General features: G+C 35.5%; 1 protein-coding gene across 1 annotated transcript in view; it reads left to right on the forward strand.

Annotated features, from left to right (window-relative positions):
• HCN1 (hyperpolarization activated cyclic nucleotide gated potassium channel 1) overlaps positions 1 to 26,208 on the forward strand; it is a 450,978-nt gene that overhangs the window by 49,065 nt on the left and 375,705 nt on the right. The window contains exon 2 of the mRNA NM_001206580.2: positions 6,060 to 6,483. Within this exon, the coding sequence (NP_001193509.1) occupies positions 6,060 to 6,483 (424 nt within the window). The remainder of the gene's footprint in view (positions 1 to 6,059; positions 6,484 to 26,208) is intronic.

Here is a 26,208-nt window from a genome sequence, read left to right on the forward strand (position 1 = left end):
TTGTCTGTGTTTTCTGATACCTTCATTCCCCACCCCCTTTAGACATGAATTTGTCCCTGTGAAACAACAAGGCATTAGACCCCATAATAGGGTTGACTTGGAAAACTTGTTTGCAAGGCTTAGGATAGGCATGTGTCCTACAAAATATTAACCCCAGTGTGAATATTCTGTGTGTAAGTAATGAGATTTGTAAGGTGACAAAGAATGTCCAGGAACCTGTCAGATCAAAGCTCAGGTATTGGCTGCTAAGACTTGGTGGGGTGAATTGCCACTGATAGTACTAGGAAGGGGACATAGCATTTAAGAGAAGACATCATGTTATTCAAGAGATAATCAGCCCAATAATCAGGCTGTTAATTGGACTTTTGAAAATTGAATCAGTTTTAAATAAAATTTGAAATGTAATTGCAAAGACTATGTGTTTTATAAAAAAGTAAATCCATCTGGACCTTTATTTATTTGTTTAGGTTGATAAACCTAATAAGTTGGTTTACAAGTGTATGCCTAATTTATGTTTGACATCTAAAGATATAATTGTTAGGAGTGACTTTTAAGTGTGAGTAGGGGGACTAGTTTATCGTATCAACTGACTTCAACCATAGGTAAAAGAGATGTTGCTCAGTTGCTAAGTCATATCTGACTCCTTGCAACCGCATGGACTGCAGCATGCCAGGCTTCCCTGTCCTTCACTATCTCCTGGAATTGTTCAAATTCATGTTCATTGAGTCAGTGATGCCTTCTAACCATCTCATTCTCTGTCACCCTCTTCTCCTCCTGCCCTCAATCTTTCCCAGCATCAGGGATCAGGAAAAGAACCAGCATCAGAGTCTTTTTCAATGAAAAAAGATGTGACTCTTTGCATCAGGTCTTCAAAGTATTGAAGCTTCAGCTTCAACATCAGTCCTTCCAATGAATATTCAGGGTTGATTTCCTTTAGGATTGACTACTTTGATTTCTTTGCTGTCCAAGGGACTCTCAAAAGTTTTCTCCAGCACCTCAATTCAAAAGCAGCAATTCTTTGGCACTCAGCCAAAGAATCATGGTCCAACTCGCATGTGCGTACAAGACTACTGGAAAAACCATATAGCTATGTGTACATCTGGTACCATTTGCAGAAGTTTTTTTCCTAAATGCTTACAGGGGGAAATTGATTAACATAAAAATAATTTGTCTATGAATATCATTTATTAGTAATTAAAGTGATCATAGCTTTTAGTGATATATTAATTATTATTGAAATACCATTTTTAGTTTGTGAATTTTATCTACTTTTAGTGTAAGGCAAAAATGATTACCTAGGCTGTTATTATATTGTAATTGTCAAGATTTGGTTTTCTGGTGAGTGTTGGATTTATAGAGAAAGTTAGTTTTCTATATCACAAGTTCTATAGACTTTGCATACATGATTTTATGCAGTCCTCCTGGCAGAGAAACTCTGAGAATAGGAGAAAACTGAAGGTCACAACAGTTAAATACCCTGCCCCAAACCATACAGCTAATGCTGCTGCTGCTAAGTCACATCAGTCGTGTCTGACTCTGTGCGACCCCATAGACGGCAGCCCACCAGGCTCCGCCATCCCTGGGATTCTCCAGGCAAGAACACTGGAGTGGGTTGCCATTTCCTTCTCCAATGCATGAAAGTGAGAAGTGAAAATGAAGTCGCTCAGTCGTGTCCATCTCTTTGCGACGCCATGGACTGTAGCCTACCAGGCTCCTCTGTCCATGTCCATGGGATTTCCCAGGCAAGAGTACTGGAGTGGGTTGCCATTGCCTTCTCCGACAACTAACGCTACTAGGATTTGAACCCTAGACTACCTTCAAAGTCTAATCATTATCTTTGACAACTACTGTCTCTAAGAGGAGGATGAATAAGAGAAGGTTTTATAACATTCAAAACAAGATGTCAAATCCAAAACTGTTTGCTTGCAGGTTGTCTGACCTAAGAGTATATTTTTAATCTCTTAGTTTTCTGTTTATTTTAATGTGTCCTATATTATAAAAGTCCTCAATCAATAAAATCTAGAGTTATATAATCTTTTATATATCTTTATAGTAAAAATGTTAGTTGCCCAATCATGTCCAGCTCTTTGTGACCCCATGGACTGTAGCCTGCCAGCTCCTCTGTCCATGGAATTATCCAGGCAAGAACACTGGAGTGTGTTGCTGTTCCTTTCTCCAAGGGATCTTCCTGACCTAGGGATCAAGCCCGTGTCTCTTATGTTGTCCAAATTGGCAAGTGGGTTTTTTTTACCACTAGTGTCACCTGAGAAGCCCAAAAGGTATATTAGGAAAGTATTTACTACATTAATGACCTTTAACTTATTAGAAAAGGGTTTCTTTAAATATCTTCATGAAGTGTATGTTTCTACTTAAAATTTAATTAATATATCTTCTTAGCATTTGCTGTCCTGGATACTGTCTGCATTAGTGCAGAAGTTAAACAGAAGACAAAATAGTTTTTTTTTAACTTTTTATTTCATATCAGGGACTAGCCAGTTAACAGTGTTTTGTTAGTTTCATATGAACAGCAAAGGGACTGAGCCATACATTTATATATACATGTAAGGATAGGATAGTTTTGAATTTCAAATAATTAGTAACAAGAGCAAAAATGAAATAGGAAACATGCTGAAAATAAATGTTCTGTTGGTTGTAAAGAAGAAAAAAAAAAAAGCCTAAAAATTAATTGCCAGAACGGGACTTGAAGGACAGGTAGAATGCTGATAGGAAAAGGAACTCGTAGAATGGAAGTGACCATATCTCATACATATGTACCTAGGTATGATGATGGCGATTAAAAGTAAGTACTATCTTGCTTGAGTCATAAGGTACTTACCATAAAATGTTAAAGAAGAGATAAGAAGGGAGGAGGAAGCTATATTAGGGAGTGCCTTGGTGTTTTTACTTAAATGAGAGGGTCCATGTTGGTTTTCACCTGTATGTTACATGTTAGATGGTGCTCTGGAACTTGTGGGTTGAATTGATCGGATAACATAGACAGGAGACTTTTTGAGATATTCTAAGCAAGAGCTAGCTTTGCCTGAAGTCGAGACACAACAGTGGGTATGCAAAAAGGGGGTAGGTAGGAAAGGCAATTCTGTAATAAAATGTACAAGACATAGAAATTGAGTTAAGGGGAAAGAAACTTTCAGAGCAAAGAGTTAAGAAGAGAAACTCATGGCCAGAGACCTGTGAGTCTCATGAGGTCAGTTTTCAGGAACATCTTCATTGCTGTTTTTTAAAGCAACTTCTAGAGTGAGTGATAACTATATTTTCCTTGCTAGCTAAGGAATGAATCCATGTTAACCAAAGAAGTGTTATATTATGCCAAGTCTACAGAATTGTGTTTATGACTGCAAAATAGGGTCAATGATACTTTAAAAGGAAATTATAAGGTTTAATTGAGCATCATATTGATATTGAGATATCTAATGGCTTCAGTCCTTACTAAGCACCACTAATAAAAAGCCATGGTGTGGTAAACATTATTGCTATAAAAAAGAGTGGATGACACTTTATCCTTTTCATTTCTGTTGACTAAGAAGGGTAGAATATGATTTTCCCTTAAAAAAAAAAAAGCAGAAATATAAGCATGTTTTTAAAAATGAGTATTTTTCAAAAGGCTCCTGACTCCTCTCCCAAAATTGGATTTCTTTTGGTAAGCAAGGAAAGGTAAATGAATACTAAGTATAACTCCAACATTGTGTGCCACAGCTTGTTATATGCTAGCATCTGTGATTTGCATATAGTACTTAAAAAAACAACAACACTTGGTTCTATAATAATCTTTATTTTACAGATAAGAAAATTTAGGGTTAGATAATTTAAGTAACTTCTCTCTGAATTAAACAGTTGGTGAGAATTTCTGGTTGAAGACAGCTGCAGTGGGAATGGTAAAGGGCAAATGGATGAATTCAACTTACATTTACATGTTAGAACCAAATAGCCTTGGTAATTGATTGAATAATGAAATTGAGTAGATTTTTGGCCAGGGGTTACCTAGGCTGGTTCCAGCTATCTAGGATGGTTCCAAATGAGGTATAACATTGTACCATTTTCTGGCATAGGAAACATCTGAGGGATATTTGTGGGAGGGAAGGTGATGAGATTGAGCTTGGGTGTGTTGTCTGACATGAGTATGAGATATGCAAGGGGATAGATTTAATTAGACTGTTGATTATTAGGATTAGGAGGCTTAGAAGACAGGAATGGACGGGAGATAGTCATTTTGTAGTCATCAGTTATGAATTAATCATGAAAGACATGGATGAGTGTATAATATTGCCCAAAGAGCATGTGTAGAATAGAAGATAAAAGGGCTATGTGTGACACCCAAGGGAACAGCAGCCTTTCAGGGAAAAGCAGAGTGGAGCCCTGAGAAGAGATGATAAGGGTCCAGTGAAGTGAAAATCCTCAGGGCACACATGATTGCATTTTAGAGTTCAGTGGTGTCACTTTTTTGTGAAACGTCTGTTACAGTATTGCGTGTTATCTACATCTCTCCTCTGTCCTTAGTGTATTAAATGGCGTATTTTGCATTTCCATTAGGAAAGGAAATAAAAAAAAGAGAGAAAGGATTTCGTTGTAATTACCAGTGCATGAGATATGATTGACATTTTGTATTTGTGTACTTGTCCATAAATCTATAGGTAAGTTTTGACAGAAAAACTGGTGAAATCTTCAAAATGAGAAACATTAATCTTTTATATAATTCCGAGGTGAGAGTAGAAACAAGGGCAGAGTGAGACTATTATAGTTCTTTCTTGTACTACTACTTTCTACTACTTTTAACCGAAGAGTCACTCATAATTAGGAATGATAATAACTTTGAAAGGTTCATGCAAATGTATGCCTTAAAAAAATGTAGCCCAAATAGTCTAAGTAGGAGAACTAATATAAAATAAAAATGTCTTGATTAACAGAAATGTCTGTCATGAAAATTTATACAATTTTTGTAAAAAATAACTGCTCAGAGACTACATCTTCAACCAGAATGCAGTAGCCCATGTTTCTGTAGACTGTTTTATGACCATAGAGTTGTATTAGTTGATTTGGTTCTTTACTTTTACAAGTCTATACTGTAACAAGTGTGGTCTATTACCTAGCCTAACTACAGTGTCAATAGACTTTAAAGAAATCAAATGAAAGCAATATTAAAATAATCTTTGATGAATTTGTCATATTCTGATAAATCTTAACTCTATGTTAGTACAATATTAACCTGGAATAAACTTCCTAATTTTAATATAAGGTGGGATAAGAATGTTTCAAAAGGTAGCTAATAATCACAGCTATGTTGAAAATGAAATCAGAAATTTTAAACAAATAATTGTTTGGAAAAATAGTGGCAATCTATTTAAAGTAGCTGTTCAATTAAGCAGTGTTAAAAGTGCAGATTTTAAGTAGATTCTGATTTTAAACCTAGTGTCTGTTTAAATATTTTTAGCCTCAGAACAAAATTAATAATGTTTTCTCTTTTCAAATTAAGAAAAATAGAGCATAAATATTTGGAGTGCTATGAAGCTGTGGCAGTTCTAGAATTTGTGATTGACCTAATCTGTAGTTATAAATTTGCAGTACCATAGTTTTTATGTGCCCTATTTATTACTGTTTATTCTAATCTATGATTGAAGATTTTATATATAAAATACTTCAAAGTACCTCCAAAGAGTCTTCTTTAAAGTAGTTCTTTATAATATAGATCTCCCTGTTTTCATCCATATTGAAACTATAAAGGGAGTTTATTTTTACTTCTTTATGGGATAAATGGGGGTATGGGTCTTCATGAACTTATTTGTATAACTTCATCTCAAATAATTGTTAGAATTCTGTAGTCACACTGCCTTGCTTAAGGAATATATTTATTTTACTTAGATTTAACTTTATGGCCATTGAAAGAGCTATCTTATTTACCAAATGAGCAATTTGTTCATTTATTTAACTTTGTGCTTGTGCTCAGTCATGTCTGACTCTGTAATAATTTTTATGGTGGTGGTGGGGGAGGAGGAGGACTGATTATTGTCTACGTCTTAAAATATGATTTCTTTTATTTATTGTAGGTTTTATTGGGATTTAATAATGCTTATAATGATGGTTGGAAATCTGGTCATCATACCAGTTGGAATCACATTCTTTACAGAACAGACAACAACACCATGGATTATTTTCAATGTGGCTTCAGATACAGTTTTCCTTTTGGACTTGATCATGAATTTCAGGACTGGGACTGTCAATGAAGACAGTTCTGAAATCATCCTGGACCCTAAAGTGATCAAGATGAATTATTTAAAAAGCTGGTTTGTGGTTGACTTCATCTCATCAATCCCAGTGGATTATATCTTTCTCATTGTAGAAAAAGGAATGGATTCGGAAGTTTACAAGACAGCCAGGGCACTTCGCATTGTGAGGTTTACAAAAATTCTCAGTCTCTTGCGTTTATTACGACTTTCAAGGTTAATTAGATACATACATCAGTGGGAAGAGGTAAGACATATCTTTTCCTTTATATAAAGTTTCTATATCATGAGATTTTAAACTACAGTGGTTTTAAAATGAACAGCTGTGCTATGTATAATGAGTTTTATGAAGTTCAAAAAGAAAAATTTCATTTTTTTTCTTTTTGGTACATAGTGATACATTTGCAACTTTAAAAGATATGGTTGAAAATTGAATTTGAGTAAAGTGAAGAAGTTAGCGATTGTAAGGCAATTGTCTTATGCCACTTCAGTCTTTTCAAAAGCAAATCTACTTTAATCAGCAAATATTTATCTTAACCAGTGCAACTGCTCCTTCACCATGGGAGATTGTTTTTATATACCACGTAATATTAATTTGTTTTATCTAACACATCAAGTGCCATCTTTGACAAAATTGTAGGGTCCGATTGCTAGTTTGTATCATTAGTTCTGTGAAATAATGTGGAATATGTTTCCTCATATTGAAACTTCAGAGAATCATGCTTGAAGAAAAAAGATTCTTTTGTGTATTTCCAACTTGTATATATAAAGACATTTTAGTGGAATAATTTTACTCTTTGTTATTCTTTGTGTTATGGTTATTTATTGTAGATTCTCCCTACTAGATCATTTCATAATACTGAAAAGCACATATCCTGAAGGGAAATTATTACATAGAAAACACAAATAATACAGTGAATAAAAACAGTGAATCTGGCCAATGTTCTGCTGAAAAGGGCATCCATTGTTCTTAGGCAGTGGGTGGGACTTGAAAGGGCTTAGAAACTGGGTGGGACCTGAAAGGGCTTTGGAAAAGGGAGTTTCTAAACATGTGAGTCAAATGTCCCATCACCAAGCAAAGGAGGGCAAGTCCCTAATTTCACAGTCTGCATATTAGTTTTTTGATTTTCTTTTCCTTCTAAACACACCTTAAAAATTAATTATAACCTGAACTTTATTGTCTGCATAAAAATAAGGGTCAAAAAGGCCTCCAGAGTGACTAAACCTGCACTAAAGAAAGCAGCACACTGACTAGGCATTAATCGCCACTTTACTAGCTACAGAAATGCTTTTCAGGATGAATTATATGTTGGAATTTAGGTTTAACAAGTCATAAAGTGAAACTTCTGTGAACATTAGCTCTGCTTTCTGTGGGACTCTGGCAGCGTTTTGTGTGTGCTTGTTGATGGCATTTTGGTTCCTAGGATTTCAGGAAATGACATGCAGCAATAAAAGCCAGTATAAGACACTGCTAAAAGGCATAAAAATGGATCATTCTTAAAATATGGATACGAATTACATTTAAAATCAGATGAAGCTCATTTGAGAAACTGGATTCATCTTGTAATGTATCTCTATGTAGCACATTCGTCTAACATGTAATAAATGTTTGGTTCTCAAACATTATTATGCTAATGTTAATATCAAAGCAAGGTAATTATTGATAAAATAGCTAATATTTATTGATGGCTTATTATATGTCAAGTAATATATTTGATTCTTTACATGGATTAGTTCATCCAAGCTTCCTAACTTGCCCAGATTCACAGAGTAGTAGATAGAACTGGGATTCTGGCCTTGGCAATCTGACTCCAGATCCCAAGTTCTTAATCACAAAACTATACAGCTTCTCACTATAACATATATTCTTTTAGTGATAAATGATTTAATATTATACCATTTTATATGTACAATAAAATACGTGGAAAACTTTTCTTAACTGAGCTTTGTGGTCCAAGCAATGTATGATTTGAATATTTGCCTCTTAAAACTTGGTCATAAAATTATTTTAATGAGTAGCCTGTGAGAAGAAAAGTCACTGATATAAATACCCAGACAATTAAAAATACAGTGGACAATGTGACTATTTTCAGTGTCTTGTAGTTTGAACCCAATTACCCTAGAGAATGGCAGAAGGATGAACAGATGGCATTCTATCAGATAAAATGGCAGGCTACGTAGTCATAGAAGAGCACGCTCCTGGACACTGTTGTCCTCTGGTTCCTGGCAGCAGTCAGAGGCACTTAGGTGTGTGTAACTCGATGGTGTTCTACAGATGCCATGATAGAATTCAAGAGCATTGGCTCACTGCCATCATCACTGTAAAATGAAATTTAATATGCCATTACAGACATTTGGTAACCAAACCCATTCAGGCTCGAGTTGTGAGTTGGCATAATCTTACTTATAAATAAATGACATTGATAGTAAATGAACCATAAGCTCACTTCATGAAGAATGTTTTCTTGATTATATGATAGCCCCATATAATGTCACATATATCATGGATATTTAATATCTGTTTGTAATGCTGTTAGAGGAAAAAAACAGTAGTAATTAACCCCAAATTTATTATGGATTTATTATTTCATGATTGCATTACCTGCATGATTGAAACCAAAGTCACCAAAAAACGTGAATGGTTCCAAATTAGTATATCTCTACCTAAGTTTTATAAATGCCACCAGGATGTGTTTACAAGTAGAAACACAACAAGTAATCAGGTTTCTCTCTGAGCATTTGGAATAAGAGTACAGAGGAAGATGTGGGTTCACCCACATGTCTTTGAGTTCTGAGCGTTTTAATACCAAGCTGGCTCATGCTAAATTCAGCAAATTTGGGGAAGTAATGTGTGAAGTCTGGAAGCTGCCACAGTTCTAAATGAATCATCCCCAAGGAAAGCGGCTGCCTTCTATAGGAAACTGCTTCCATCTTCAATGAAATTTTTTCGCCCCCTGGTCTGAATTAGTTCAACTGAAAAGCAACAAGAAGTGCCAAAGCCAGATAAATTCAAAAAATATTGTGAATGAAATAGAGAAATGTCAAATTTTAGCCCTTATGTTACTAGCCTGCTAAACTTAAACATGGTGGCTAATACTGAAGGAAAGAGCTGATTTGGCCAACAAATTTATGAAACATGGTGTTAGGCGGCGTGGGGAGTTGTCTTCCAGAAGCAATGATAAGATCAATAGCGTTAGGATGCAAAATTAAAGCTCTCTGACACTGTACTGAAACTTTATATGTATGGCCATGTGAGGTGAAGATCTGGGGTGATTGTTTAGATAAATCAGATCAGAAAATTCCTTTTCCTATAATCTCCCGAAAATGGAATCTCTCTCAGTTTTGTATTTTGACTTAAAAAAAGCATCCCTTTAATTCAGCATTGTTGTTAGTGTTGTGAAGTCAGTGACCCAGTCCAGAGTGCTGGTTTGCAACCTATCACAGAAAGATCTCATTCTCTGTGATCCTCCTAAAAGAGACATATGGTGAGGAAATCCTCAGAAATTAAATGGAATGTTATTAACAATTTTGACATTCACCAGCCACTGAAGAGATTAAGGGTAGATTAAGAGTTTAGTAAATAGGAGATTATTTGGTTAGTAAAGGTGAAGAGTTCTAGGAACCTTGAATGTTACAGCTGCTGATCCCTGTTGTTTTATCAAAGGCAGATGATCCTTGAAATGATTAGATATTTTGGAAACAATAATTGAAAAGAAATATTAGTCTGCAATGGTTATCTGTTTGTAGGATTCAATGTCATAGAAAGTACAAATTCTTCATGGGCAGTATAATACAGGCATGGTAAACACATGAAACTCCTGTAATAACTATGGCTTTGGAATACATACCTATAATATTTTATTTTTTATTCCTCATTTACTATCCTCTCAACCATTTGGGTGTAGATTTTAGACCTATCACAAGCAACATGCCTGTTTTGAGGCAAGAAAGAGGGCTGTGGTTCTGATTTTCATGTATGTCTATAGACATTTCAGATGAATAATGTGTCTGGAATATTGCAGTGCTCTTATAGCAATCAGTATTAGATTTTTATGTTGGCTTAGAGGCAGATATATATACAAATTATGTTTAACAACAGGGCATTAATAAGGAAATGTATTCCACAGGGAGCTAATACAGACTGCAGTTTCTGTCTTTCATAATTTTAGCATTCTAATTGGTGTAGATTAGAAACTAACTCTTGTTATAATTATACCATGCATATTATAACTACTTCCATTTTTTAGACAGCACATAGAATTCTAAGACTTGCCATAAGCAAACACCATTGTTTTGATAAGCCTTCCCTCTGCTAGAATCTAGGGAGGCTCCTTGTTTGTGGTATCAGATCTGTGTTTCTTTGCTTGCCTTCAAGGCTCTCAGCGAACCATTTCCCCATCTCACCACTGTCACTTCTTATTTGCACCAAACAGCTCTTTTCTGTTTGATTTTTAGTTTTATAATGCTTCTGGCAGAGAATGGATTTTTTTTTTTTTTCCTGCATCTGCTAATTTTGCATGTGTCACAGCTCAGGTTTGGAAAGCCTTCCTTTTCTGAAGGATTATTCATTATTCATTTGATGCTCAAACACCTCTGAAAATATTCTACATTGAGGGACTATGCTATAATGGTCAGTACTTTTACTTTGAACAGTTCTACTTTCTCTGCTTGCATTTGTTCATGCTCATAGTCTGGTTGTGAATTCTCCTGTATGCATTTCTTTTCTTTACCTGGGCATAAACGTCTGTAGGGAACGTCAGTGTCAACTTTTTGCCCTTGAATCTCCTTGTACCATAGTCCAGAGTTCTAAACACAATCGGTTGTCCAGGCATACCTATCCGCTGAACACATGGCAGTCCTCCATGGTCTAAATCCATTAAATAATTGCAAAGGAAAATTAATTCTTCCCTCCCAAGCATATACTGAGTGCTTCTATATGCAGATGCTACACATGAGAATACAAAACATACCCCAGCTTTGTAGGAAAAAGAGACATGTGAGAAAATAATCACAGATGGTGTGGTAAGTGATGGCATAAAAGAGGGAGTGAACAACTACAGCTTATTTTTTTTTTTTGCAGAAGAAAGCTTCAGGGATACTCAAAAGTGAGTTTTGAAGCTGGAGCCTGGATTACTAAGATGAGAAACATGGGACAGAGGAGTGCAGTCAGTGAGACATGAAGCATAAGCAGTCAGCACAGTTCTGCATCTCCAGAATCTGGGTTGCCAAGGCAGTGAGTTTGGAGGTATAGGCAGGAATTTGTGCTGAGGACTGACTCAAACAGTAAGGTGTCAGGGAGGCTTTAGAGGCAGGGAGTTTGCATTTTAAAATGCTGCGGATTGAGGAGGGTTGGAGACAACTGAGGATAGAACTAATAATATCAGTTAAGAAAGAGATTTATCACACAGTTGCATTTTTTATATATAGCCAGCATCAGGCAGGATGCTTTTTAGTTAAAAGGAGGTTTATCTTTGCTGAATATTCTTGCCATTGAAATATATTTATCAAATAAAATATGATAAGACATTATATGAGTTGTAGTGTTCTACAATTTAAGTATTGATATTTGATATAGTTAATAATCATTAATATAATAATATATTAACAGTATGTTTATATAATTTTATTATTGATACAATGATACTTGAGATTTTTATTTCATACCACCAGAAACATTGGTGGTATAAAATGGACCTTATGCTCAAAATTAGCACTTATGGATGTTTATTCAAATTGTACGTTCTATTTTCTATTTATTCTAGGGAGAAATACTCAAAGTGACTTACTTACGCCTACAACATTAAATTCTAATATTTTAATCTTAGGAAATGAGATACATGGAAATTATTTGAAATATTTAAATTGATGTATGCCTATAATATTTATAAATATGAGATTCATTATGTCATCTTTCTCAGATTAGTGCATCAACTAACAAAAATATTATTGTGTTTGTGTAAGTTGCCAAATACTTTTTGCAGGCAGATATTGATTCTGCTGAAGACCACTAGGTGTCCTCTATTGGTTGTTTTACTTCAGGGTTCTATATTTGGAAATACCAAAACTATCTTCTCTTGAAATTATTCATTGATACTCTCTTAGAATCACCTAACTGCTTGTCTATTTATGTTTAGCTAAAATGCATGGCAGTGGATATTCACATATGTAAAGATGATTTCTCTGTATTTATACTTTCTCCTCAGGTTAAAGAAAGAGTTTGTTTGTTCTCTAAAAATAATTCTTTCTTTCAAGAGAATTGTTTTCAACATTACCATATATTTTTTAAGAGGATATTTTAGCAGATCCTCTGGAGTCCTAAAGTACTGTATGATGAGTTCTATTTGGATAGGCAGTATTATTAAGTCTAGACAATTAAAAAGAAGTTGACAAAGTATGTGTTGGTGTATGTATATGTGTATGTGTTAGGGGTGAGATATATACTTTTATGAATGTTTTTTGGCTAGAAACCTGAAGCTAATATGTGTAATACTGATGCTTTTGATATGGGAGGAAATATCAGTTTAATGCTAAAATATAAGATCAATTTTGAAATGTCCAGGGTCCTATTTTAAGATTAAAATATCAGAATTTCTTAATGCCCCATCATTGCCCAATCTGTGTTCCTGTTTTGTGTGTGTTTATATGCTCCTATTGCTATATGTTGATAACTAGACTTGTAACCCAAACTTCCAAATTATGTATCTCTAATCTTCAAAATTTACATGACATTGCTATAAAAATATCTCACGAGCTCCTCAAGCTCAGTATGTCCATTTCTGCTTCAGGTCTCTTCCTTCTCTCATTTTTTGTTACTCAATTCAGAAATCCAAGAAGTATCCCTGACTTCTCTGCTTTCAGTCTCCATAGTTAACAGTAACCAAGTTCTACTGGTTCTGCTTCTTGGAATGTGGTCTGAATTCTAATATTCCTTCACTCAGTCCTCTCTGTCACCATCCTAGTCCAAGCCAACATCAGTCATTTCTTATTTGCATTTTCATAGTAGAGTCATTACTAGGTTTAAAAATTCTCTCTTGCTTGTCCTCCAGGGGCCTCAAAAGTGATATTTTTGAAGAGCAAATTTTACTATATCTTCCACCTGCTGAAAATATTTCTATGACATTCGTTATCATAAGGACAAATTCCATAATTCAAGATCCTTTGAAATCTGAGTCTTCCCCACATCAGCCTGGAAAATTACTTTCTCATTAATTTTTAACTAGGCTGAACATATTTATGTTTATCATATATGCTTTTTTAAGGCCTTTACAAGTGTTGTTCACTTTTTCTAGAACTTTGTTCCTTTGGCCAACCCCAGTTCATCCATCACATTGTGTTCCTTTGACTTCGGCTTTAACTTAAGATACCCTAGGGCGGAATTAGTGCATCTCTCAGGCAGTGTTAGTTCCATCTGTAATGTGCCTGCATACCCCTATGCTTTTTGCTTTGTAACATTCTTTACCTTTGTAATTTCTCTTAAACCTTGCCTTCCCAACTATATATTAAACTCCAGAAGGGCAGAAACCATAGACTTCATGTGTTTTTAGCTGCTGGCTTCATGTCTAGAAAATAATGGGGCACAAGAGTACTTACTAAATGAGTTAAATTATGACCTCAAGAAAATTTCAATTCAGCAAATGTAAACAAGCATTAGAAAAACAGTAGAGTGTCTTAAATCTAAAACTGGAGATTTTTATAGTATAGAAGAAAAATAAAACCAAAGATGTGCTATGAGTGTGATAGAGGGTAGAGGAGAAGCTCTAAATTAAATAAGGCATCCTGATAAAATTGGCCACTTTGAAAACCCAGCTTGAAAGTGTATGTCCTTCCAAGTGGGATAGGCCTGGGAAATATTCCAAGAGAATTGAGAGAAATTGTGGATGAGTTCAATCTAGCTCATCATTTATGGGGATAATAATGATTTTCTGCTCAGTCTCTCAGAAGGGCTTTGAGGTTCAAATGATATGTTACTGTTGAACATACTTAGAGACTCTAAGGTTTATAGAAATGTGCATTACTGTTATCATAAAAGTCCCCACTAGTTTAAAACAAGTAAAATTTCAACAGAGAGTTCAGTAGTGTGCTTACTGCTTTTCCAAGTACTGGAAGCACTATAAATACTATTATGCATTATTTCTTTCCAATATATACCTAGTAAAAATTTGCAGCAGTAAATGAATCAGGCTAATTTAGGACAAAGCACATTCAGCCTTTCATTTCTCCAGAATTTCTGGAGAACTGTCTCAGTTTTCTGTTTCACTGTGTATGTCGACACAGCATGTATTACTTCTACTGCTATTTTAGACTCATCTGGGTGCTGTTAGAGTGCAAACTGGGATGCGGTTGTTTCCTGAGTAGTGGATCCAAAATTTGTAATGTGATTCTGTTTTAAACTGGAATTCTAGTTCAACTGCCAGAGTGTTTCATAAAAACACCTTGCTGTAGATTGTGTATTATCTGGGTAATGATCTTAGCAGAACAGGTCACTTTGCTTGGCTTGTATTCTGTGATGCACGTATCTACAAAAGGGGAGATGTGAAGAGACATGACATAATAGGAAAATGGTACAGTGAAACCCGAGAAGATTTTGTTGTTACAAATAATGAGGCGAAATTAAGCTGATCTCTAAATGGGAATGTTAAATGTAATTATCTACTCATAGATGGAAAACATGTGCTTTTTATTGTCAGTTTCTGCCAAGTCAGTCTTTTGCTTTAGTCAGATACAACGTCAAAGTGTTTTTTATTAATTAGAAATATTTTAGAAAACAAAGTTGTGCTCGCATTATGTCAAAAGTAGTAGTCGATTCAGGTTTCACTGGACAAACCATAGTATTGAAATATATGAGAAATTTTCACAGAAAGTCAGCTTTATAAGATATTATTACTGTGTTATGAAGACTCCAGAATAAATAAAATTAGAGCCTTTGAATTGTACTGAGCAATGGATGAGCAAGACCTACTTTGACTTTTCTTTCTAACTTGCTGATGTATGCACTTTAGATTTTGTGTTAGAGAAGTCATGTCTTAGTGTGAAAGGGAAATACATTTGGTTGGTTATGTAATTCTGGTGGCTATTTTGAGTTAAGTCTGCCATTTAGGCCATATTAAAAAAAAAAAAAGACAAAATCTTTTTCTTATTACATCTTAAAGGGAAAGTAAACATTGAGTAAGGATTCTAGAAACTAGTCCCAGGATTCGTATTATTTAAAGCAGTTGTGAAGGAAAAAAATACTAGCTATTTTGAGATAATCATTATCTGTCAGGAGTGGTGGACTCCAAATGGTTTCCATTAAGGTTGGTGATGCTTCCCTGGTGGCTCAGACAGTAAAGCATCTGCCTGCAATGCGGGAGACCAGGGTTGTTTCCCTGGGTTGGGGAGATCCCCTGGAGAAGGAAATGGCAACCCACTCAAGTATTCTTGCCTGGAAAATCCCATGGATGGAGAAGCCTGGTGGGCTACAGTCCATGCGGTAGCAAAGAGTTGGACACAACTGAGAGACTTCACATCATCATTATCACAGTTGGTCATCGGTGGGAATATTTGCAATGATATGCTGATTAGTTCAATGTGGTGCATTTTTCTTTGTTACTGGTGGGGGATATGAGCTGGGTAAACATATGAAACAAAACAGCTGAAAGGAAAATCAAGATTACCTTGCACAAGTCGTTTCTAGACACTTATATCAGGGGAAAAAATGAGGATGAAAGCTTCTACTTAGGTCATATGGTTGTTTTAATAATTAAAAAGAAAATTCATGTGAAAATTCTTTGTAAACTCTAAAACTGAAAGTGTAAAGAGAATAGTAATGTACTATATAATTAGACAGTCAAATTATTTTACTATTTTTTTTCATAAACTCTCTAAAAAAAAAAAAGAAATTCCTATCTTCCTCAATATTTGACATCATACCAGAGTGTAAGGGGGGAATTTGAATTGTGATAGTGTGTAAAATCTAATGTAGATAGATTGAGAATCCAAGAGTTGTTAACTCCCTGATAATATCTAATCGAAGTGTTTGGGGCGTCAACTAATTTTGTGGAGGTTCTGTACTCTTTTTAGTATGGGAAGCAGTTCTTCACTGTGTAAAAATATTAGTCTCTTGATATGGATAAATGTTCAGAGCAATTCCTTCCAACTGATTGACACTGAATCACAATCATTCAAGTTCACAGATTTTAATAATACTGTGAAATTCAAAATGCTTCTCCATTTTTATTCAGTATGAAATATAAACTTAGATAGTCCTTAATCTGGTGGAGGATTACCTCTCCCCTTCTCCCTGGCATGTTTGCTATAGAAGCAGAATAATTTTCTAATGACAATAATTAGTTGTTGTGCAGTCACTAGGTCATATCCAACTCTGCAGTCCTATGGACTGCAGAATGTCAGGCTCCCCTGTATTTGTTAGAAAAGAGTTTTTGAAGAACTTCTGCCAATAGAGTTATAATATATACATATTAGAATAATACTAGAATGTGAATGGGTTCAAAAGTTATATGTGTATTTATTACTGTGACATGCAAAGCCAAGTTATGTATAGTGAACTCTGCAAGTTTTAAGTGACTAGTTTTCTGTTTCCAGACATACTTTGGGAATTGTGACATTAATGACTAAAATTTAACCATTGGGGAATGATTTATTTTTGTTCCTTCAAGAATATTTTATAGAACTTCAAATAAGTAGTTTAAGCCACTACCAGGTAATGTTTTAGTAGGCTCTTGGTTGTCAGGTAGTGAGAAAAATTCTCAAGTAGTTGAGTAATTCTTAAAAAAAAATAGGTGTATGAATATGAGTTTTGCAACTTGAATGAGAGGTGCATTTGCATGAGACGGGTTCTGCTTCATGTGAGAAGTTTAGTTGGGATGCAGGGGAGAAAGACAACAGAAAGTGATTGAAAAAAACACAGTTTTGCTGAAGTCCTTCCTTGTTGCCAATTACCAGTTTTTGCCTAGTGTTGGAGATAAATGTGTTAATGTTTCCAAGTCTTATTGCTGGGAATTTTACCAACTAAATCTTCCATCCCCCTTTCCATTTAGTTGAATTGTTATTTCTGATGTTCCAAAAATCTCCTGTGTCTTGAAATTAGAAGATGACTCTGTGGTTTCAGATGAAAAGATTTTTAGTTAGCACATATCCTAGAAAAATTCTACTGTTTTTGAAAGAATTCTATTTAGTAGCACATTTCTTAAGTGTATGATTCTGTACTTCCAATTAAACATTGTGAGTGTAATCACATACTAACCATTTGAACAAAAAATAAGAGACTACGTAATTAAATGCTTTGCTGATTCCTCATTTGTGAACTTCATATCTTTATATTATTATCAGATGTAGTATGTAATATAAATCAATTGGCTACCAACCAGATGCTGAGTACTGTACTACATACAGGAATACAAAAATGGATAATCAATGACTTTTGCTAAATAAGATTTTGTAATCTAGTGGAAGAATTAGAAAAGGAAATAAACAATTGTAACATATCTATTAGAAATTGTTGAATGGGATATTCTGAGTAAAATTGTAAGACTACATCTCAGGCACAAAGAACTCCACAGTCAATTCACTAAGTCTGCTAAAGGAGCAGGAGTGGGGAGTGTTGGTGTCTGAGTTAGACATTTATCCTCCTTTGATTAATAAGTAGAAATAAAGCTGTAAAATGCCATGCCATTTAAAATTTGTTGAGTTTTACAAGCAGTAAAAGCAATTTTATGTATTAATAAAGTAATATCAATACTGTGTTGAGATTGCAAAATTACTTCCCATTACTGGACTATGAAACATTTTCATAACATTCAAACTGTACACATTTATGAAAGATTTATAAATGTAAAGAACTTTTTTAGGAAGCAGAAGGAACATTATAGTTAAATTTCATACATAGCATTATAAACTCTGTAATTAGTGAGGGAATTTGACAGGAAGAACCTCGTTTCTCAATCATTTACTCTCTTGTTCTCTTTTCTATAGTATGGATGCTTTTGCACAGACTCCTAACCAGAAAATGTTAATTTGCAAGACCAAACATATCAAAATTAATTTTTTTTACTCCATATGGATCTTCAGATGATTATTTTATTCATTTATTTTATTTGATGTGGAGAGGAAATGCTTCAGGTTAAAAATACAATTTAAATGTGATAAAATTTCACAGCTATTTATAAATATCTTATCCCAAATTATGCTGCTAACAGTTTCTTAAAGGAAAGAAACATAATAATTTCCTCACAGTTCAGTCATATAAGCATGTTATCATTAGCAAAAAACAATCAAGATGTCCTCAGATTTGGAAGAGGATTTCCTTAAAAGTGTTTCCCTCATGCTCTGAGATTTTAGAAATCATATTCAGTATTCCTCAGTGTGTGGTCTCTGAGTTATTAATGGTTTTATGGAGACAAATTTTTTTTTTAATGTTGAGATGTTATCACTTGGCCCTAGATATCTTAGCAGCTTCTTATAGGGTCTTAGTGGAGAATTCAATGATTTGCCTCAAAGTGATATATATATATATATATATATATATATATATATATTACTTTCTATGGGGGAGCCTGTTGGGCTGCTGTCTATGGGGTCGCACAGAGTCGGACACGACTGAAGCGACTTAGCAGCAGTAGCAGCAGCATGACTCTTTGGCCGAAATCTGTCACATAACCTCACCTAACCACCAGAAGTCAAGAAGAGCAATCTTACTATGCATGGGAGGCAATGGGCTGGAGCTATTTGCATATTAGTATTACTTAAGGAGTCGGAATAGCTTAGAGATAGAGACAAAGTTGTCTGGAATGGATCACTAAGTTGGCCTATTGCATATGAACTTGGATCTGTTATATTAAAAACAAAATTATGAGTCTACTTGATCATCCAATGTTTTCCTTTCAATAATATTTCTGGTCTTAGATACCTTTTAGGTAGTGAAGAATGCCATTATTGAGAAAACATGTTGTGTGGTCACTCACCTACAGCCAGCCATCCTGAAGTGTGAAGTCAAGTGAGCATTAGGAAGCATTACTATGAACAAAGCTAGTGGAGGAGATGGAATTCCAGCTGAGCTATTTCAAATCCTAAAAGATGATGCTGTTAAAGTGCTGCACTCAGTATGTCAGCAAATTTGGAAAACTCAACAGTGGCCACAAGACTTGAAAAGGTCAGTTTTCATTCCAATCCCAAAGAAAAGCAATGCCAAAAAATGTTCCAAATACTGTACAGCTGCGCTCATTTCACATGCTAGCCAGGTTATGCTCAAAATCCTTCAAGCTAGGCCTTAGCAGTACTTGATCTGGAGAACTTCCAGATGTACATAGTAGGATTGTTATGTCCTCTTAATGAATTACTCTCTTGAGCACCATAAAATAACCCTTTTTATCTCTGATATATACTTTGACATTAATATAGCTATTCCATCTTTATATGATTAATATTTGTATGGTATATATTTTTCCATGTTTTATTTTCAATCTGTTTTTACTTTAAAGTGAATGGTTTGTGTACAATTTTGAATCTTACTTTTTTTTTATTTTCACATCTGACAACCTCTAACATTTAATTTAAACTGTTTACATGTAATGTAAATCCTATAGTTGAGTTTAAGTATACCATCTTGATGTTTGTTTTCTATTTATCTCATACGTATTTCCTGGGATTCTCCAGGCAAGAGTACTGGAGTGGGTTGCTATTTCCTTCTTCAGGGGATTTTCTTGATCCAGGGATGGAACCTGTGTCTCTTAAGTTTCCTGCATTGGCAGGCGGGTTCTTTCCCATTAGTACTCGTGCCTGGAGAATCCCATGGACAGAGGAGCTTGGTGGGCTATGGTCCATAAGCTTGCAAAGAGTCATCCTTCTTCCATCATTAACAGTATGTTTTTATGGATATAGGTGGAAATGTGCATATACGTTTTGTGCCTCTATGTAGAAAAACAAATGATGAACTCCTTTGAAAAGTTAAAGTATATGAGACTTCATCCCTGCAATTATTATAGATTTATCCATTAACAATTGGTTTGGTTACTTTCTTCTAGAGTAGCAGATCTTCTTGAGCATTAAACTTCTCCTAACAAAGTATTATGGACATTTTCAAAGGTACAAACTTTGAAAGAATTTCACAGTGACTACTAACAATATTCACTACCTAGATTCTTTAACATCTTAGTACATTTTCTGTACCACATATTTATCTTCTATTCATATACCATTTTTTTTCCTTTTGATATATTTCAAAGGTAACTGCAAACCAGTTTTTCACAGTCTTCTTCCTCCAAATATTTTAGCATGCATCAAATGCTCCATCTCTAAGCTCTCAATTTTGTACATGTGCTATAACATATAGAATGCTTTTTCTGATATAGTATAGTTTATAGCATAACAAAAGTAAAAATGATCAGATAATGAAAATAAAATTGTGAACATTAAGTAACCTTAAAAAGTTCAAATCTGCATTTTAGTAACAATGGTTCCACCATGATTATGTTTATCCAACAATCATACTTTTAATGCCTTTAGTTTCTTTAACCTTTAGTGATTTTTATGATTAAATTAGTGAGACTGTCTTTAGATTGGAACATGTTCTTAGCATCCTTTTGGTCTTGGCTATTTCTCCTCTGGAAAAAAGAGGTTAAATTGGGTGATCTTGAATATCTTTTTTAGGCCTGGAATTCCCTGACACTCATACTTCTCCCAGCTCCTCAGATGCACCCTGCTATGATTTGTGAAAGCAAATAATTTGAAGATTTTTCAAACTAGTATTCTTTATGGCTCTATTCAAAATGTGTTTAGTTGGAGGAGCAAGAAAATGATTTTCTACTAGTAAATATTTATTGCTTGCTTATTAACACATTTCTATTCACCAAATATGTTTACAAAAATACAGAAAAAACTTTTGTGACGTTTCTATAGCTTAAAAAAAATGTGCTTTTCCTTTTGTGACTTTTTTCAAAGTAGGTGATTTCTTGAGAGCATGTGAAAGGTTCACAGGGTAGAAAATAAAACACTAGTAGTAATAAATAGGGCTTCCCTAGTAGCTCAGCTGATAAAGAATCCACCTGCAATGAGGAAGACCCTGGTTTGATTCCTGGGTTGGTAAGATCCCCTGGAGAAGGGATAGGCTACCCGCTCCAGTATTCTTGGGCTTCCCTGATGACTCAACACAGTAAAGAATCCGCCCACAATCTGGGAGACTTGGGTTCAATCCCTGGGTAGGGAAGAGCCTCTGGAGGAGGGCATGGCAACCTACTCCAGTATTCTTGCCTAGAGAATCCCTATGGACAGAGGAGTCTGGCAGGCTACAGTCCATGGGGTCTCAGAAAGTCAGACACGACTGAGTGACTAAGCAAAACACACGGCACAGTAAGAAATATTCTCAGCAAGTAGTGCCATGGCCTCTGTTATTCAAGTGTGAGCTTTCAGTGGTCTGCAAGCACATATGTGCCATATATAAAGTAGTCACTTATGCTAGGAAGACACTAACCTGTTCAGTTTTTGTTGTTGTTTCTTTAACAAGTTCAAGTTGAGTCCCTATCTTAAAACAGTATAGGGCCAACTTTTATTTCATTCAATCAAGTAAAAAATTAAGTTTGAAAACACAAGTTGTCTGGCATTTTATTGCATATTTATGCCAACAGGGTTCTAGTGCTTCTTATTGACTGAAGTGCCCAGGAAGTTGCTACTTTGCCCATTCTCTATTGTAATGTGACAACCCATATATTATTCTTTTTTCCTCAGTACTTTTATAGGTTCTATAAGTAAAGTGTGATATACTTAGATAAAGGTATTTAAAATTTTACAAATAAACAGAATACTACTTTGGCTATAAATGTTTATAAAACCAAGGAATGATAATACTTTCAGGAAATATTACATTTGGCCTTATGTTATGACCTTAATATGTACACATACTCTTGGGAAATGGAAATCAGGAAATTATAATACTTTCTTTGCCGCTCAAAGTAAATGTAATTTTTCTGTCATGTCCATTTTACCTATAGTTACACATTATATTCACAGATAAAAGTATACATGAAAGACTATATCTGTCTTGACTGTGCACCCTAAAACTAGTGGTTCTAGATTTTATTTCATAGACAATCTATTTTTTCTCAGAGCTTGTGTGTGGTAAAAAGTAGTCATGTTAGTTTTTATTTTGACAATAAGTCACTTAAAAAATCTACAATCTACTATTATTACAATTTCTCATTACACTAGAAATATAAGAAGCCATGATGAATAGTTGGCAAAAAATTCTTGCTTCCCCAGGTCAGTGAAAATAGTCACCATGGCTCCTCTTGGTCCACAGAGGAGCCTTTGGAGTGATGGCTCAGTCTAAAGTGAATCATCAAGAGGATGAGAGACAACTTTATGCATCCTTTTCACATGATGGAAACAATCATATGCAATAATATCCCAATTATTCTGGGAAAGAAATGACACATGTGTAACTTAGTAAGAGAAGACATTCCTTCTAGTGACTTGGAATAATAAATGGCTGATTTTGCAGGTTCTACATTTCAATGTCAGTTACCAAAAAGAAACCTGTCATTTAGACAGGAAGAATAAAATGAAATCAGAATTACTAGAATTACAGAATTGTATTCCTCCTGCCTGAAGGCACAGTCATCCTATTTAGCATCAGTTCTTAAGCATTTGACTTTGAGAAATCTATTTGAAGTAGAAGTGTAGGCAAATAGATAGACCCTGTTTGTCATTTATGCACATATATATGTTATATGCATACATGTCATATGACATATATAAGCATATATTTATATATTGTGTACATAGTAATGTCTTTTCTGATAGGTCGTTTTAACTTTCTTTTCCAAAGAGTCCTGAGTCCTCTGATTAAAACCTTCCAGTGATTTTATTATAATAAAGTCTGAATATGCCTTACCATGACCTCCAGGACCTTGTATGATCTGACCCCTTGCCTCTCTCTCCGAAATTAGCTTGTATCACTTTCTCCTTTGAAAACTTCGCTGGTGGCCCAGATGGTAAAGCATCTGCCTACAATGCGGGAGACCCGGGTTCCATCCCTGTGTTGGGAAGATCCTCTGGAGATGGAAATGGCAACTGACTCCAGTATTCTTGCCTAGAAAATCCAATGGATGGAGGAACGTGGTAGGCTATAGTCCATGGGGTCGCAAAGAATCGGACACAACTGAGAGACTTCACTTTCTTTCTTTTCTTTATACTCTCTCCTTTGCAGACTGTTCACTGTCTTCATTAGACTTCTTCTTGAAGCTGGATCCTTCATTAGGAATTTTTGTATTGGTTGTATTCTCTGCCTTCCTAAACAACTTGAACGTTATCTTTCCGGAGTGGTATTTTGTGAACACATTTAGCTCAAGTTGTTATTCCTCTATATTCACCTTCACAATATTGTGGGTCTTTGCTTGTTGGCACTTAGAATGGTTTTGTTGGGACTTCCCTGGTGGTCCAGTGGCTAGGACTCCATGCTCCCAATGCAGAGGCCCCAGGTCCCATCCCTGGTGAGATCCCACATGCCCAATTAAAAAGGATCCCGCATGCTGCAGTGAAAATTGAAGATCCTGTGTACTGCAACTAAGGCCTGGTGCAGCCAAAAAAAAAAGAATGGTTTTATGTGTTTCATGACTTACTGCTCTGTGTGTCTCCACCAGGATATTAGTTGAGAGTATACACTTCAGCTTTCTCTGTTGGTGTTGAATTCCCATGCTTCAGTAGTTCCTGGCACACAGAGAACACAGTAGTGATTGTTGAAGGATATTTATGAGAGCTATCACTACTGATGGTAGTATTGAAATGATTTCCACATCAATATTCTAGACCAGAACTGCTGGTCTAGACGGTCATGTAATTATTTTCAACAAAGAAGCATTATTAGATGTTTATTTGCAATTGACATGAATAGTCTTTCACAATTATCATAAAATTAATAAATGATAACAGTGTCATGTGGCTGATGTACATGATTGTGTTGAAATTCTGTTTCGCTTCTTCTGAGATATGTAACTTTGCTAAGTTTTCATTTCCTAATCTACACGGTACGAATAATAGATAACTCATGGGAGCATTGTAAATATTGAATATAATACATCTGTCATCTCACATGACAGTACGATACGCTATTAGACAAAGCATTCCATGAGAGAAAAATCAAGGATGATATTTTAGCCCAGAACCCGATGACTCAGAAAACAGATTTTGTGTTAATACTTCCTTATCATCTAAGAGCATGACAGGTTTCTAGCAGAAAGAGGCCTCCTTCCTCCAGGACTGACTCATAGCCTCATCACCACAGTCTGCTTGAAACGTCATCCAGACTAATGCCAGTATATCCTGGATCCCAGTTTGGCTCTGCAAATGCAAGAATTCTCAGATTACCACATTTTCCCCACCCCATATGTTTCCATGCATGTACTACCCTAACTTCCTCTTGCAACCCTCTCCAACCCCATCCCCGGTACTGTCCGCTGGGCCATAGGTATCTAACTCTGTCAACAAAATTCCTCTGTTCACTTTTTGTTTTCTCAAACTGAAACTAGTTTTCACTTGAAGACACTGTTTCTCCTGTAGCCCATGCAAGTGGTAATTTTTCTCTTTTCTTCTGCTTATTCTTGGGCCCTGCAAGTGAGAGAGGGTGTTGATCCTTCTCAGTCACACCCTACTCCCCTCCCTCTAGCCAGCTGCTTACTTGACTCCTCTTGTTCACCATATCCATATCCAATCCACTGAGTCTATTTCAAAATAGATCAGGAATGTGATCATTTCTGAACCATTTCCACCTTTACCATTCTGTTTCAAGCTATCCTCATCTCCCACTGGAGTTATTGTAACACCTCCTAAATGTTTTCTTTATTTCTACCCTTGCATCCTTTGGGCTAATTTTTCATATTGCTGTCAGTACATTCTTTTGAAAACCTTAGCAAACCATGTCACTTCATAGCTCCAAACAATGCAATGGTTTTCAGTCCCATGAAGAGGCCCATGAGGTCCTCCTACATTGTCTGACTCCTTGACTAGCCCCTGTAATCTCATCTTTTATCGGAAGGCTCTTTTTACATCCTGCTAGCCACACATTCGGAGAAGGCAATGGCACCCCACTCCAGTACTCTTGCCTGGAAAATCCCATGGACAGAGGAGCCTGGTAGGCTGCAGTCCATGGGGTCGCTAAGAGTCGGACAGGACTGAGCGACTTCACTTTCACTTTTCATTTTCATGCATTGGAGAAGGAAATGGCAACCCACTCCAGTGTTCTTGCCTGGGGAATCCCAGGGACGGGGGAGCCTGGTGGGCTGCCGTCTATGGGGTCGTACAGAGTTGGACACGACTGAAGCGACTTAGCAGCAGCAGCCACACAGTACCCCTTCAATATCTAGAACTTTGCCAAGAATATCCTTCGTAGCTTTTGGACCAGCTCTTTCCTCTATCTAGAAAGCTCTTTAACCAGATAAGTCTCTTGTTTTTACTTCTTTCAGGTCTCTACTCAAGTTATGGGTAGAAGGTCAAATTATGAATGAGCTCTTTTGACTATTGTATATAAAGCATCAGTCTTCTGCTCTTTTCTTTATCCATCCTGATCTAATTTTTCTACATAAAACTTATTACAACTCCCTGTGTTATATATTTATTTACTTCACTTCCCCTAAAATGAAAGCTCTAGGAGGAAGGAGACTTTGTTTTTTCACTTATTATTTTGTCCTCTTCACCTAGAGCGATTTTTAGGATCTAGTTGATTTGTATTCATTATTTGTTGAATGAATGTTTAAACTGTCTCATCACTCTTCTGAATTAAAAAGGATGGGATTCTTCATTTTCATCACTAGGAGATGTTTCTCCTACTTACAAAGAATAGCTAACTTTACCAAGTTCTAATGAAATAACAGAGGATGGGCAGAAAATGAATATAGATAAAAATATCATAGTAGTTAAGATGAAAGTTTTTTGAAAATTTCGCATTTAACTCAAGAAAAGGACATTATATAACCTATTTATCAGAGCT

The sequence above is a fragment of the Bos taurus genome, chromosome 20 (assembly GCF_002263795.3).
Source record: "Bos taurus isolate L1 Dominette 01449 registration number 42190680 breed Hereford chromosome 20, ARS-UCD2.0, whole genome shotgun sequence".
In the NCBI taxonomy this organism is placed as follows: domain Eukaryota; kingdom Metazoa; phylum Chordata; class Mammalia; order Artiodactyla; family Bovidae; genus Bos; species Bos taurus.